This window comes from Drosophila montana, unplaced genomic scaffold (genome assembly GCF_035044405.1).
Source record: "Drosophila montana isolate Dmon_TW-CO22-7 unplaced genomic scaffold, ASM3504440v1 contig_3325_1, whole genome shotgun sequence".
Lineage (NCBI taxonomy): Eukaryota > Metazoa > Arthropoda > Insecta > Diptera > Drosophilidae > Drosophila > Drosophila montana.
The window spans coordinates 783315-796831 of record NW_026998209.1 but is presented as its reverse complement, the minus strand read 5'-3'; the positions used below and the strand labels follow the sequence as shown (position 1 = coordinate 796831).

At 41.7% G+C, this 13517-nt stretch overlaps 1 protein-coding gene across 1 annotated transcript in view; it reads right to left on the bottom strand.

Annotated features, from left to right (window-relative positions):
* Window positions 1–13517, bottom strand: part of Ten-a (tenascin accessory) — a 301282-nt gene that overhangs the window by 44409 nt on the left and 243356 nt on the right. The window contains exons 8-12 of the mRNA XM_064691025.1: window positions 12623–12817; window positions 10202–10411; window positions 7746–7931; window positions 3073–3219; window positions 2795–3002 (exon numbers count right to left, since the gene is read on the bottom strand). Coding sequence (XP_064547095.1) covers window positions 2795–3002; window positions 3073–3219; window positions 7746–7931; window positions 10202–10411; window positions 12623–12817 — 946 coding nt within the window. The remainder of the gene's footprint in view (window positions 1–2794; window positions 3003–3072; window positions 3220–7745; window positions 7932–10201; window positions 10412–12622; window positions 12818–13517) is intronic.

The following is a 13517-nucleotide window of genomic DNA, read 5'->3' as shown; positions in this document are numbered from 1 at the left end:
AGACGTTCTTAGCTTGGAACTAAAGCAATTGTTTAACCAAAATGAAAAATAAGCACATTAAACGGCACACGTTAAAAACGAAAGCATAAAACACATTTGACAAACACACTTAATTTGATATGAACTGGTTTCTAGCTGGTTTTTTTGGTTTGTTTCTGGCTGGAAGCAGCTTGTGAAATACATGGGATACACATCGTCAGCAGGCGTCAGGCTTCGTTTTTTGGGGTACATTTCTTGGGTGATTTATCAGCGATTCGTTTCAGTTTTAGTATGGTTAGTTGGTTAAATGCTCAACTTAGGATATCGTATGTTAATATATTACTTACAAATCATAACGAATACTTTTAAGATGAAAACAAATTCGCTTTTTAGACACACACAGTTACGGAAATGAGAAACAGTTCAAATCGAAAATAAAAAGTCGATACACACACAAGTCAATTTGGATTTGGTACTTTTTTCTTCTTCTCTATCGAATATTGTTTAAAGTCCTTGTTATGTTTACGAAATTGCATTCATTTCCTTTTTTGGTATTTTATTGTTCTTTTTTTTTTTTTGTTTAAATTAGTATTCTGTTTTGTTTAGCACAATCACAATATTGTAAAATCAAAAAAAACAACAACAAAAAAGTACACTTTCGACTATTTGAGCGTGGCAAATTGTTTGGTTCTCGCATTTTGCATACATTTATCGAATATGTTTATTCATAGTTCGAAAATGAAAGTAGAAGAAACAAAGTACAAAAATATACGTTACGAACCGAACCCAAGCAAATCAAACATAAATTTATTCACATCTCTGTGAGCAGATACTATCTATATATTTACTTATCTAGATAAAATACTTAATGACCAAAAACCAAAAAACAAAAATTAAGGAAAAACTAGTTCAATTTGAGCAGCGAGCACATTGTGAGCTTAGGTCGAACTAGCCTCAAAATGAGCTCTGGAGAACCAAGTGCAAATGAGCAGAAAAGAAGGAACTCAATTAAAAATGTTAAATATATGTTAAACTGTAGACCAAGTTCTTATATCAGCTCACTCTATATGGTCCTAGGTCATCATATATGCATATATATATATATATATATATATATATATATATATATATATATATATATACAGATCGCAAGACATTAACAATCATCGTTTACGCTTGTTGCATTTGTCGTGATTGTTGCACTTTTCGGGACAAACGCTTGTATTTTTAGTATTTCATTGTCATATATAGTATTTTTTTTTTCGTTTTTTTTTTTTTTTTTTTTGGGGTTAGACGAACACAAGGAGGTAAAACACTAGACAACACACATACTCAATGAAGTGCTATCATTATTTTCGCTTTGGATTTCTTTGAAATATTTTTCTTTTCTTTTTTTTTTCTTTTTTTGATGAACCATTCATATTTTAATAGACAAAACGTAGAGTTTGAAAGAATGACAAAGAAAAAATAGAGCTTAACACAAAATGGAAAATCAAGAGCTGTTAAAAAATACTAAATTTAAATGAATTACACAAAATTTTTGAGCTTTTGTAGCTTGGTTTTTTTTTATTTTTTTAAATTACCTTCTACTTTTGAGGCAGGCAAGAAAAGAAAAAGCTCAAACTAAGAGAAAATTTGGCGCGCGAGGCGACCATTCAGTATTTTATTTCCAAATTGGTATTTTTTTTCTTTCTTTCTTTTTTTAGGCCAGAAACTAAAGGAACGTATAAGGAGGAAATAATAGAAATCAAAGCACAAGTGAATGACACGAAAACGTAAACGTTAATTCAACATTTTGTTTCTTTTTGTTTTCATTTTTTTCTTTCAAGATTTTTCAAATATTTTGAGGTTAGTTTGTAGCACGTCCAACGCATAAATGATAGACTCATTGAGGGGAGAGAGGCGTAAGGGATTGTGGGAATGTGATTGCGGGTATTTTGAATTTTTTTTTTGCATTTTTTTTTGGTATTATTTTTTTTTTTTTTTTGAATTAGATTCGATTTGTTGAGACTACTTGAATGTGTTCAGTTGAAGTTTGAAAACATATGTAAACAAGTTTCAATAACAATTTTTCATTTTGTAGAGGATTAAACAACTTTTGTGAAAGCATAAAAAAAAATCAAATATATGTATATATATATATATCTAGATATATAAGAATATATATGTATATATATGTATATATATATCGTAAAGTATATACATATATATGTATGTATAAAGTTTTGTAAAATCATAAAATAGAAACAAATATTTGAGCTTTTTCTCTTCGTTGATGCAGTACCACAAAACGTAAGATTAGGCAGCGATATATAATGGCTAAATGAAAATCTGGAACAGATGCAGGATCTGAAACAGAACTGAAACTCTTCTCTGTGTTGCATACATGAATGTACAGTTGTCGAAAGATATATTCATGTATATATGTATATGTAGACAGGTTAACGGGTACATTTATGTATACGAGCATAGAGTAGAGTAGAGTATTATATACGCTTTAAACACACATCCTTCTTCTTCATCAGCTTCTTCTTATTCGAATGTCTCGGAACTGAAGACAATCAACAATTGCTAATCGATAACGAAAAAATCATGAATCGTAACGTAAAACGTAAATCACAAACTCGATAAGTCGATAATACGTAAAGTAAAAAGTATTAAACAATTGCTTAATATAAAGCCTCATCCATTCGATTTTGCCCTAGGGCAATCGCATTCTTTGTTGACCTAAGCTGCGCACTAGGAAGTAATACAGCATATATGCATAAAGGGCCCCGATATTACGACTAGTCTAAAAAATTGGCATTGTACTTACTTCTCGCTATACTCATCCATATGCGCATACGACTGTACCGAGTTCTCTTCAATGAGGAACTTCACCCGCTGATAGAACGAGGCCGTCACCGAGGGCGGCTGCTTGCGGAGCAGCACCTCAACTGGATCGTTGGACGAGAGGCACATGATGTGCTCGGAGCAGGCTGGATGCGAGCAGCACTCGCTATCTGAACAGTCCGTCATGCCATCTATATGGTTATCATTGCGCAGTCATTTCTCAGATTCGATAAGGTTAGGGATTTACTGGACTCTACTTACCGCCATCGTTGTCAATGTTATCCTTGCAGTTCATTTCCAAGGCTATGGAACAGTCGCTGCCAGCCCAGCCTTCAATACAATCGCAGCGATATTCGCCATTCTCCAGAGTGCACTGACCGTGACGTGAGCAGCCGTTCTCGCAACCAGCTGTGGGAGAAAGACAGAGTGTGTATAACTATACAATGTGAGAACAATAACAGTATGGGAACAGTTTGTCAGCTAGTAAAAATATAGCGAAAGACGTTAATCAGCGACAACTGAGAGCAGCGAGTACGAAGGCAAACCAACGAGTACAGTTTATCCAAGCAACGAGAAGGAGAAAGAGAAGAAACTATTGGCGAGTACGGTGGATCACTTGGCGAGAGAGCCCAACTGAGAGCAGTTTATTAGTGAGAGCAATAGGGGACTCTTCAACTAGCGATAGGAGTGAGTTAACGAGTAGTAAACGAATGTAGGGAGTAAAAGGGTGAATGGTTCGCAAAGTTCAACCGATTTAAGCTGAATAATGACGCTCAAGTACCAACGAGTAGTTTGTGTTCGCTGAATGCTTGACATTTTGTTGCTGATTATTTTTTATTTTATACGTGCTGCGAGTGAAGAGCATTAATATAAAAATAATGTTAATGTTTGCTCTTCAAGGCGCGCTCAAGTGCGTCTAACGCAGGGCTAGGGACAGGAGCTAGGGTGGGCAGGTCCAAAGTGCCCTTCGCACGCACATCCACAACATCATAAACGAAATGTGGAGAAATCTACAAAACAGTAAACATAAAAAGCAAACGAAACGTAACGTTAGATGCCACCGTTGATGGGCCTGTTGGTTGGGTTGGATTGGGGCTTCGGTTTGGAGTTGGGGTTCGGTTCGAGTTCGGGTTTGGGTTTGGGTTTATTTGTTTGTTCCACGACAGCAGTAGCAACAACAACAATGACATGGCAGCATTTGAGCATTTGACGCAAAGTTAATGTCACTTGACATGTGTCATTTGCAAAATGGGTAACCTCGACGCTAACTCAACTTCCGGTATGTTAAAAAGTTTGCGGCGCATAAAATGACTTCCTTGTCGTAACTGCCTTCCTGTTTACGACTCACACACGCATTCGATATGTACATATATATATATATAAATATGTGTGTGTGTGTGTGTGTGTGTGTGTGTGTGTGTGTGTGTGTGTGTGTTTGTACACATATTGGCAATAACGTCAAGTGTTGCTGCCAATATTTGAACGATGTCTGCTGACGCTGCCTTTGCACAAACAATTTACATGAGAGCTCACGGGCTTATGCATGTGTGTCTCTGTGTGTGTGTGTGTGTGTGTGTGTGTGTGTGTGTGAGGCGTGTAGGCGAGCATAGGTACTGCGCTAAGTTCCCACATGCAGAAATCTGTCAAAAAGTTGTATAGTTTCAGCCAGCACGAAACTCGAAAATCCACTGCAATTCCAAGGCAAATACCATTAACAAAACTTATATTGGCCCCAAGTAGCTGGTTGACTTAGGATACGTTAAAGTCTAAGGATGCGACAAGTTATTTAACTCAGGACAGCAGAATGGAGTCATTTTTGGGGATTTCCTGCTAGACAACTCTGTCTAACCTCAGGTAACTCTGCTGTTCTACATGCTCCCAAGCTGAAACTGAAGAGGCGTCATCTTTTTAGACGGCAAAGTGCCTATCCAAATAATTTTCAGGATTCCTCACATGGTAATCCCGACTATCCTCAAGTATAAGATGCTCTTCTCTAGAGTACGATTTGCTGAAGTTCCTTAAAAGGCAACCCTGAACACATGCAAGTAAATAATATACTAAAACTAACAACTATAAACGCCAGCTGTATTAATAAACTATTTTTTTATAGTTCTAATTTCCAAACATTTTTGACGCACATAAAGTTTTTTACAATTTTCCATGGCTGATAGTAAATTTTCGGCGCCGACTTTTAATAAAAAAAAAGAGAGAAAATGCGGCATAACTTAACGTAAGTGCGGCATAAAATGTCGACGACTATTTCAGAACTTTGCCCACATTAGATGTCACCTACTAGCTAAGCTAGGGAGTCAGCGTGAGAGAGAGAGAGAGAGAGGGAGAGAGAGAGAGAGATAGGGAGAGGTAGAAAGACGAAGCAGGTTGAGATTGAGAGACATAAAAATGTATCTAGATTTCAGGATTGCAGTCGTGTAATTTGTTACAAATCTCTGCTCAAATTCAATAAACTTTACCGCATTGTGTGTGTCGCGTATGCGAAGTGCCAGAGCAAGTTAGATAGAGTGAGTCAGAGCGAGACAGAGCGAGACAGAAGGCAAAGTCGTTAAGTACTTTCTAAAAATACAAACAGACATGCATGTAGTTGTGCATGTGTGTGTGTGTGTGTGTGTGTGTGTGTGTGTGTGTGCCAGGATATTGGGTGGCACTTTGTGCTTGTGCAAGCGTGACTCGCACGTCTAAGCTACCACTCCACTAAGCCCCCAATGCTCCCTGCAGCCCCTCCCTTAGCCCTAATTCAGAGCGCTGCTGCAACACTTGAATCGATTCAAAACGTTTTTGGCCGTATGTTGTCAGAGGAAGTTCCCACTGGGAATTGCGAATAGCGTTCGACATGGCGGCTTGCAAGCAGCCCGGCAACAGGGGCCAGTGCCGTAGAGGGGGCGGCTGTAAGTGAGCATGAGCCAGGAGGGGGGAGGGAGGGTTAAAGTGCGGGGGGCGGGGGTTGGGGGGTCTGGAGTAAGTGTCTTTCTGCCTGGGCCTGAGTGAAATGACGTCGGAAGTTTTATTGGTTTTGCACACGTCAACGAAATGTAATACACACAGAGCGAGCGAGTGCGAGAGAGTGTGTGTGTGCAAGAGAGAGAGAGAGAGCGAGTGAGAGCGAGAGTGAGCGAGTGAAATAGCTAGAGACAGGCAACATACGTAGACGTGGCCCCCATTGAGGCAGGGCTATGTGTAATGCCATTACATGCATGCCTGAACCGCCGTCGCCGTCGCCGTCGTCGTCGTCGTTGTCGCCGTCGCCGTCGCCAGGGGACCAAAAACACACACAACTATACACACACTCACTCACACACACACAGGCACGCAGACAGTCACAGTTTGGTTTCTATACAAAGCAAATGTTTTTGTAACATGACTGTTTGTTTTTAAAGTTTTAATCACTGTCAATCGATAGCTACTTATCATGCTGCACCGCTGCTGCCAAAGTGCTGTCCCACAGCAGCAGCAGCAGCAAACAACCGACCACACCCCCGCCAAACAGCCCCCTCACTGGACGACTGTGCCCTGTAATTGACAGTTGCCAAAATAAGCCCGGCCGAAAGAAAATAAAAGGCGCAAAGTTGTTCGGTTGCTTGGTTAAATCAGGGCGACAAAACTGTCAAGCTCAGTACGTTGCGGGCGTGCCCCCTCCCTCTCCCTCTCCATTTCCCTCTCCCCCTCTACACAGAGGATCCTCAGGAGCCAGGACCCATTGCAGTGCTCGCCCAAATGGCGTAAACATGTACAAAATACTTTGGCGCAAGTGCAAAAAATATTGATAAAAAGCATGACAACAACTGCAACAGCAACAGCAGCAACAGCAACAGCAGCAACAGCTTCGACTTGCTTGCAACTGCTGCAAAATATTTGAACGCTGGCAATATCCGACGAGTGGGCCAGGAGGGGCTCATGCATAAAAGCAGGGCGTGGGGCCACAGAGATAGCGACTGGTAATGTCGCAATGTTTTTGGTTGGCTTGCCGCGCTGCGACATGACGCGACAAAGTTGTTGCCGTTGCAGTTGCTGTTGTTGCTACTGCAGCTCAATGTGAAATGTGGAATGTCAGCTGCGGTTGCTCGGGTATTTTGTATTGGCGCATCGCTAATCGATTGAGCGTCAGTCGAAAATGGTCAACAGCAACATCAGATTGCAACAGCAGCAACAGCAGCAGCAGCAACAATTGCATTTGCTACTGAGGTCAAGGCAAGCCCGGGTCGCAAGTATTCTTTGGTCAATTGCAGCGGTTTTTCCTTGAGCTCAGCAATTTGTTTATATTCAACTGTCTAACAACAATGTGACCATATATGCAGAAAATACACATTTAAAGGAGTGCATAAGCCAATACTTGAACCAGTTGTGAATTATAATTCCGTTTCTCAATCAATGCTTGCAAAAGCGGTTGCAGATCATATTTCAACTTTTCTTAAGTAGGTTTCTTTGACATTGGATCAAACCTAGCGCAAGTAATCCTAAGAGAAAATTGTTCATGGCGAAAATTGTAAAATCAAGAGAATAACATATGAAATTCGACCAAACTCAACAGCTAATGCCTAATACTTATTAATAATATCATGAGAAATGAGTGCATAGCAGTTAGCATGAAAGTTAAATTTAGCAATTGGCAGAGGCAGAGGTAGTTGACTTTACCTTCATAAATTATAAAGAAAGGTCATTTGCTGGCAAATAATGTGGTGAGAAAAGTAAAAAAGTGCTGAGGAATTTCTTGAGCACAGATTTTGGGCAAAATTAGAGAGGCTATTGAGGAAAGTATGAGAATGGCAACTGTATTAGTATAACAGAGAATGGTAATGCCAGGAGAAAGACTGAAGCTATATAAATTTGAATCAATTGGGATCTTAAGCTTTGAATAAACTATATGTTGACTTTCTTATACTAGATGTGTAATATTAAGATTCGTAGAGCTCGGTACTTACGCAGCGTGCAGTGCCTTCCATTCCAGCCCTGGGAGCAAACGCAGGTGCCATTCTTGCACTGTCCATGCTCCGAGCAGCGGGCATCGCAGGGCAGCTGATCGCACAGATTGCCCGTCCAGCCGGTATTACAACGGCATTTGCCCGACTCGCAGACCCCGTTGCGGCCACAGTCCAAGCTGCAGACGGCTGTGGGCGACAATGGGCATGACATTTAAACAAAAGAGAGAAACAGTGAGAATGGCGTCAAGTAAATTTAATATAAATAAATGAAATTAAATGGAAACGGAAATGGGAATGGTTTGTTGGGGTTGGGTTGTGGATCCTGGCATGTTTATTATATTTGTACAGGTGTGCGTTTAAATTCATTAAAGTGCTGCGCAACGTGAACAACGACTCCACAGGAAGCAACAGCAGAAGCGAGCAAATTTCTACTCGTTACTCGTCGCTTTTGCACTCGTTACATTCGCGCTTGGCACTCGTTGCCTGCGGCTTATGGCTGTGAAATGTTGCCCCAGCGAGTGAACCATAAAAACAACATTATAAATGTAACATTTACGTGGCAGCAACAAGCGACACAGACCCCCCGCCCTCCCTCCCTAGCCAACCCCTCACCCTTGCTACGTTGACTTTTGTTCTGTGTCTGCGTCGCAGGCGTAAATTTATTTTATTTGCCCAGGCGAACACACAGCAGCGTAACCTGCGTATTAAATAAATAATGAATTTTTATGAAGCTCTGCTTCATTACACGTCCAACCCACACACCCCCCCCCCCCCCCCACCCGGCCAGTAGGGGTGTGGGGAGTGCGCGGCAGGGTTGCCGCCTTTCGGTGCTAAAAAGTTAAGCAAATTAGGCGTGCGTGCCTACGGACGAGTCCTTTGCCCTTTGCCAGCGAGCGGAGAGACAGCCTCTGAAACCCCACCCCCCCCCCCTCCCTAACGGAACCTTCTGCGACCCCCCCCCCCCCCCTGTCCACAACCCTCTTTTGTCGCCGAGTCCAAGTTCAGTTTGCGAGTGGTTACATCGTAAGCTGCATGTTTTATTGGGCCGCCATCCATGGAAATGATTATGAGCCCGGGGCGTTCAGTATTTTATTTTATTCATTTTTTTTTGTTGTTGTTCATTTCGTTGTTGTAGTTGCTTTTTGGGTAATCGGTAAATTTGTTGCTGTTGTTGTTGGTGGCTTTTGGCCTGTCGGCTTTTCGGGCCTAATTGAAGGCTCGGCTTTATGACCATCATCTAATTTGGATTCGGTCCATGCGATAAACCATCATAATGTGTAAGCATACGTAACGCCGCATGCTGTATGCCCCGAAAAAATAACTGCATTAGTTGCCATCTGCTTTTATGACAGCCTCCCGGCCACGACCCCGCTTCCCTTTCTCTTGCAACGTATTTTACAGCCAGCCAGTGTGGTGGGTAGGGGGGGGGGGGGGGGTTACTCCTGTAACATCAACTCTGAGTAACTTCTCATTTGATTGAGATGTCAGGCGCGACGTTGAGGTATTCCTTATGGCATTTGAGTTCTAGATTATGTAATATTACGAGTTTATGCCAGCATATACATATGTATGCTTAATCAAAGCTGGCTTAGAACGGAGCCGGTTTTAAACCGAAACTCATATCGTCTATTTACCATGAACTGAATCTTTAGCCGTATTTGTTGGCTGAATAATAGCCTAACCGAAACTTGAATCTGATCATGTTTTTGATTTACATTTCATTTTTTTCTTATCTACAATTCTTTTTCAAAACTTTTCAGCGAACGATTGTGTCAGTTATATAAATTGGAACACTAGCTTCTTTTGCAAAATCAAAATATTTGAATATATTTTATTTAATTGACGACAAATTGAACGATAACATTTCCATTTGATGGCTTAACTTTAGAAAACATGAATTTATTTATTTTCCGCTCGAAATATCAAGGAATATAGAAACCTTATGAAGCTCAACTATGTCCGTTAGTAGAGTCTTCACTGTAGTTAAGCCCGTCGGAAATAATGTTGTTTTCCTAGCTAAACGGTTACTTTATGGATCATAAAACATAATCTAGGGAGATGCCATAATTTCAGATAAATACTTTCTATTTTCCACTTCAACTTTTCACAATTTGGCCAAATTGCTGCCCCCTCCCTTACCCCCTACCACGTGTTTTACCTCCCACTTCAGCTCTCATTTGAATTCAATGCTCGAACTGAAGAATCATTTGTAAGCAGCTTGTTGAACAAAACAAACCAAAAAAAAAAAAAAAAAAACAGGAAAAAAATCAAACACAGACACGTAACACCCGCAAACAATATACAAATAACACACCTATTCACACACACATGCACACACACACACACAAACACATGTGGAAACACAGAGTGCAATTGTTATTCCGGTTATTTGTACGAGGTGTGAGCAGGGAGTGGGAGGACGGGGAAGTAGGGGAAATCTCATGTATTGCACTTACCTTGCGAACAATCTGGTCCCGTCCAGTGGCGCTCGCAGACGCATTGTCCCGTTTCCAAGTCGTAGGTGCCATGCTCGGAGCAGCCGGGCAGGCACTGGTACACCTGCTGATCAATGGTGCCGCAATCCTCGCCCTGCCAGCCGGCCTTGCAATAGCATTGCCCGGCCACGCAGGTGCCATGGCCCGAGCACAATGGATCAAGGCAATCATCTGCACGATTCCAAATGCAGTCGGTCGAGGGTTCCGGGTGGAGCACACAGACGGGGCGGTTGTGTGGGTGTCAGAGAGAGAGCAAGCATGCGAGCGAGCGAGTGAGAAAGAGAGAGGGAGAAAGAGATTACAAAATGTGTTTTTGTTAGTCGCTTGGCATACAAATACATATGCATATATTTATACATATACAAAAAAATAACATACAATATGTGCACGGTTACGAGCGAGTCAGAGGGAGGGGCAGAGACAGGGGCAGAGGCGGAAAGACAGGGGCGTAGTAAAGGGGGGGGGGGGGGGGGGCGGACTTGCAACAGTCTTGGCAAAACAAAAGCCCGTCACGAACCGATGGCGATACATGCCGCCCGCATACACCAATTTCGGGGTCAGGTCACACACACACACACACACAAACACACACACAAACACACACACACACACAAACACACACACACACACACACAAACACAGAGAGACTCACACATGACATGATTAGTATGTTGGACACGTACGAAAGTGGTCATTAAAATGAAATTCCAGTTTAGTTCAACTTGGTAATTTTGCGCAGTTGTTGCAATTTTGTTTTCCTTTGCCTTTGCCTTTCATTTCTTTTTTCTGCTGCCTTTTTTGCTGTCGTCCACTGCTGCTTCTTCTTCTTCCCCGCCTTACTTTTGCCTGCGCCGTGCGGCATGCCTGAGGCTTTAATGCCCTATCTCTAGGGTCGCGCGAACTTAAGGCAAGCTTTGAAAACTATTCAACACGGCCTGAGAGCAGCTATATGAATAAATCCAGTTGCATATATTTGCATATAGCTTAGGTTCTTTTTTTTTGTGATTTACTTTGTTAGAGATTGGTTGTATACAGAAATATTTCAATTTTCGCTTCAGGCTTTATTTCTCTTTGTTAATTTAAAATCTTTTCTTTTAAAACATATGGTATTTCGTATTTTTATAAAAATCATCGAACTGAGATCGGCATCAATAATATTAATAGCTCTTGCTTGGTATCGGCTGATTATATATTATACGATCGTACATATCTGATACTTGTCGGCTAGGGTATTCATGGTTCGGCCTACCCAAATGTCCTCTATATATTTGCCGTTACTTATTTTTTGCGTGTGTGTCCTACTTCTTCACTCTTCCGCTGCTGCTGCTGCTGCTGCTGCTTGTTCTTGCTACTTCTTCGTCTTCGACTGCCTACGCTTCTTCTTGAACTTGCTCGTCTCGGCTTGTTGAGCGTTTTGTATGTGAAATATGCTTTCCACATATAAATTCGATTCTATACGTTTTATGTTTGCTTTGTTGTTGTTATTGTTCTTCCTCTTCTTCTTTTAGTTGTTGTTGTTGTTGTTGTTGTTGTTGTTCTTGTTCTCGTTGTTTGTTCTGTTTGTTGTTCGCTTGTTTTGTATGCCAAGGGTCCAGTACACACAGACGCACACACACACGCATAGCTGGAGTGGGCAACAAGCAATCACATGTACAAGCATTCATGTGTGTGTGTGTGGGCGTGTGTACGTGTGTGTGCTGCATATTTTATGCACTTAATTTTTTGCTCAACATTTTTGCTGTTACTTTGTCAGTTGTTGCCCAGTTTTTTGTGGCAGCATTGCCAACTGAAGTTTTGCAAGAAGCGAGCGTTAAAGAGCCAAAAGTAAGACTCAAGTGCTTTAACTGTCGCAGGGGCTCTTGACCGGACCCGCACACGGACCCGGACCCGGACTCGACTTGGCCCTCGACCAAGAAAGTATGCAGCGTTTTCTGTTGCCCTTGTCGCAATTTAAAGCAAACAAATAAATAAACACACACACACACACACACACACACAGGCACAAACTAAACGTGGGGGCGGCATAATAACTGAAATATTTTGGCGTCACCAGGACACGCCCCTGCGCAGGTGGGGCGGTGGGCTGTAACAGAGCCCCCACCACACTTTTTAGCCAGCAATAGTGGTAGCTGCTGCCTTATCGGGCCAGTGTCAACATGGCCAAAAAGCCTGGGACCGAAAACAGTTCCCGAAAATTGCAAACAAGGCAAATAAATAATTTTAGCATTTTTATGTCAAGTCAGCAGCACACACACACACACACACACACACAGACAGGGACACATTCTAACACTCCAGCACACACACACACACACACACGCGCACACACAGATACATAGAGACTGGGGCACAGGGTGTTTTTTTTTGCGCCTTGACACTTACGTTGATCGCAATAGGGTCCCTTCCAGCCGCGCTCACAGTGGCACTCGCCCTCGATGCAGCGGCCGTGGCTGGAGCAATTGGGCACCTCGCACTCGCCAACTGGTATGTCGCACTCCGCACCCTTCCAGCCGTCCTCGCAGTGGCAGACGCCGCCGCCGTAGTGGCCATGCGCCGAGCAGAGCACCGGACAAACGCCTGCAAAGAGTCAAGTTAAACAAAAATTACAGAGTGTGAGCGAGACAGCAATATGGTGGGTGTAACAGGCAGAGACGCGCGAGAGAGAGACTGAGGGAGAGAGTGAGTGGGAGAGGGAACGGGCAGAAGAGAAGAAAAACGAAAATTGATATTGAAAAGTGTCGGACAAAGGCAAAAGAAGCAGAGCGCACACTGCAAATAAATAATAAAAAGTTCCTCAGGGCACAGTGCTGCAAAATCAATGGGAAAATGGGTCAAAAATTCATTTGCAGTTAAAATAAGTATTTAAATAAAACAAGCTTCAATAGAGCCATTAAGAGTGCTATAAATTTAAATGAATTTCATGTTGTGACGTGGCTGTTAAATTTGTTATCGATTTATCGATAAGCCGAGGCGCTGAATAAAAATATTGATTTTGTGAATGAAATTAACAAATGGATAAACCATAATCAATGTCTGAATGCAACAGGCTCTACATATATGGGATTATGTTGCCAGTTTCTTGTTTTGATAACAGATAGTTTATCGAAAGTGTTATTGATAACAAAGAAAAATAACTTTTATGCTTTGATTTTATATTCATTAGTAACTATCAATAGGAAATACTTTCAGGTGATGGAAGGAATTTTAACTGTGTTTCGATTTCTTAATGTTATGTTATCGATTATATGATGTTTCGATGACACATATTTATCGATAA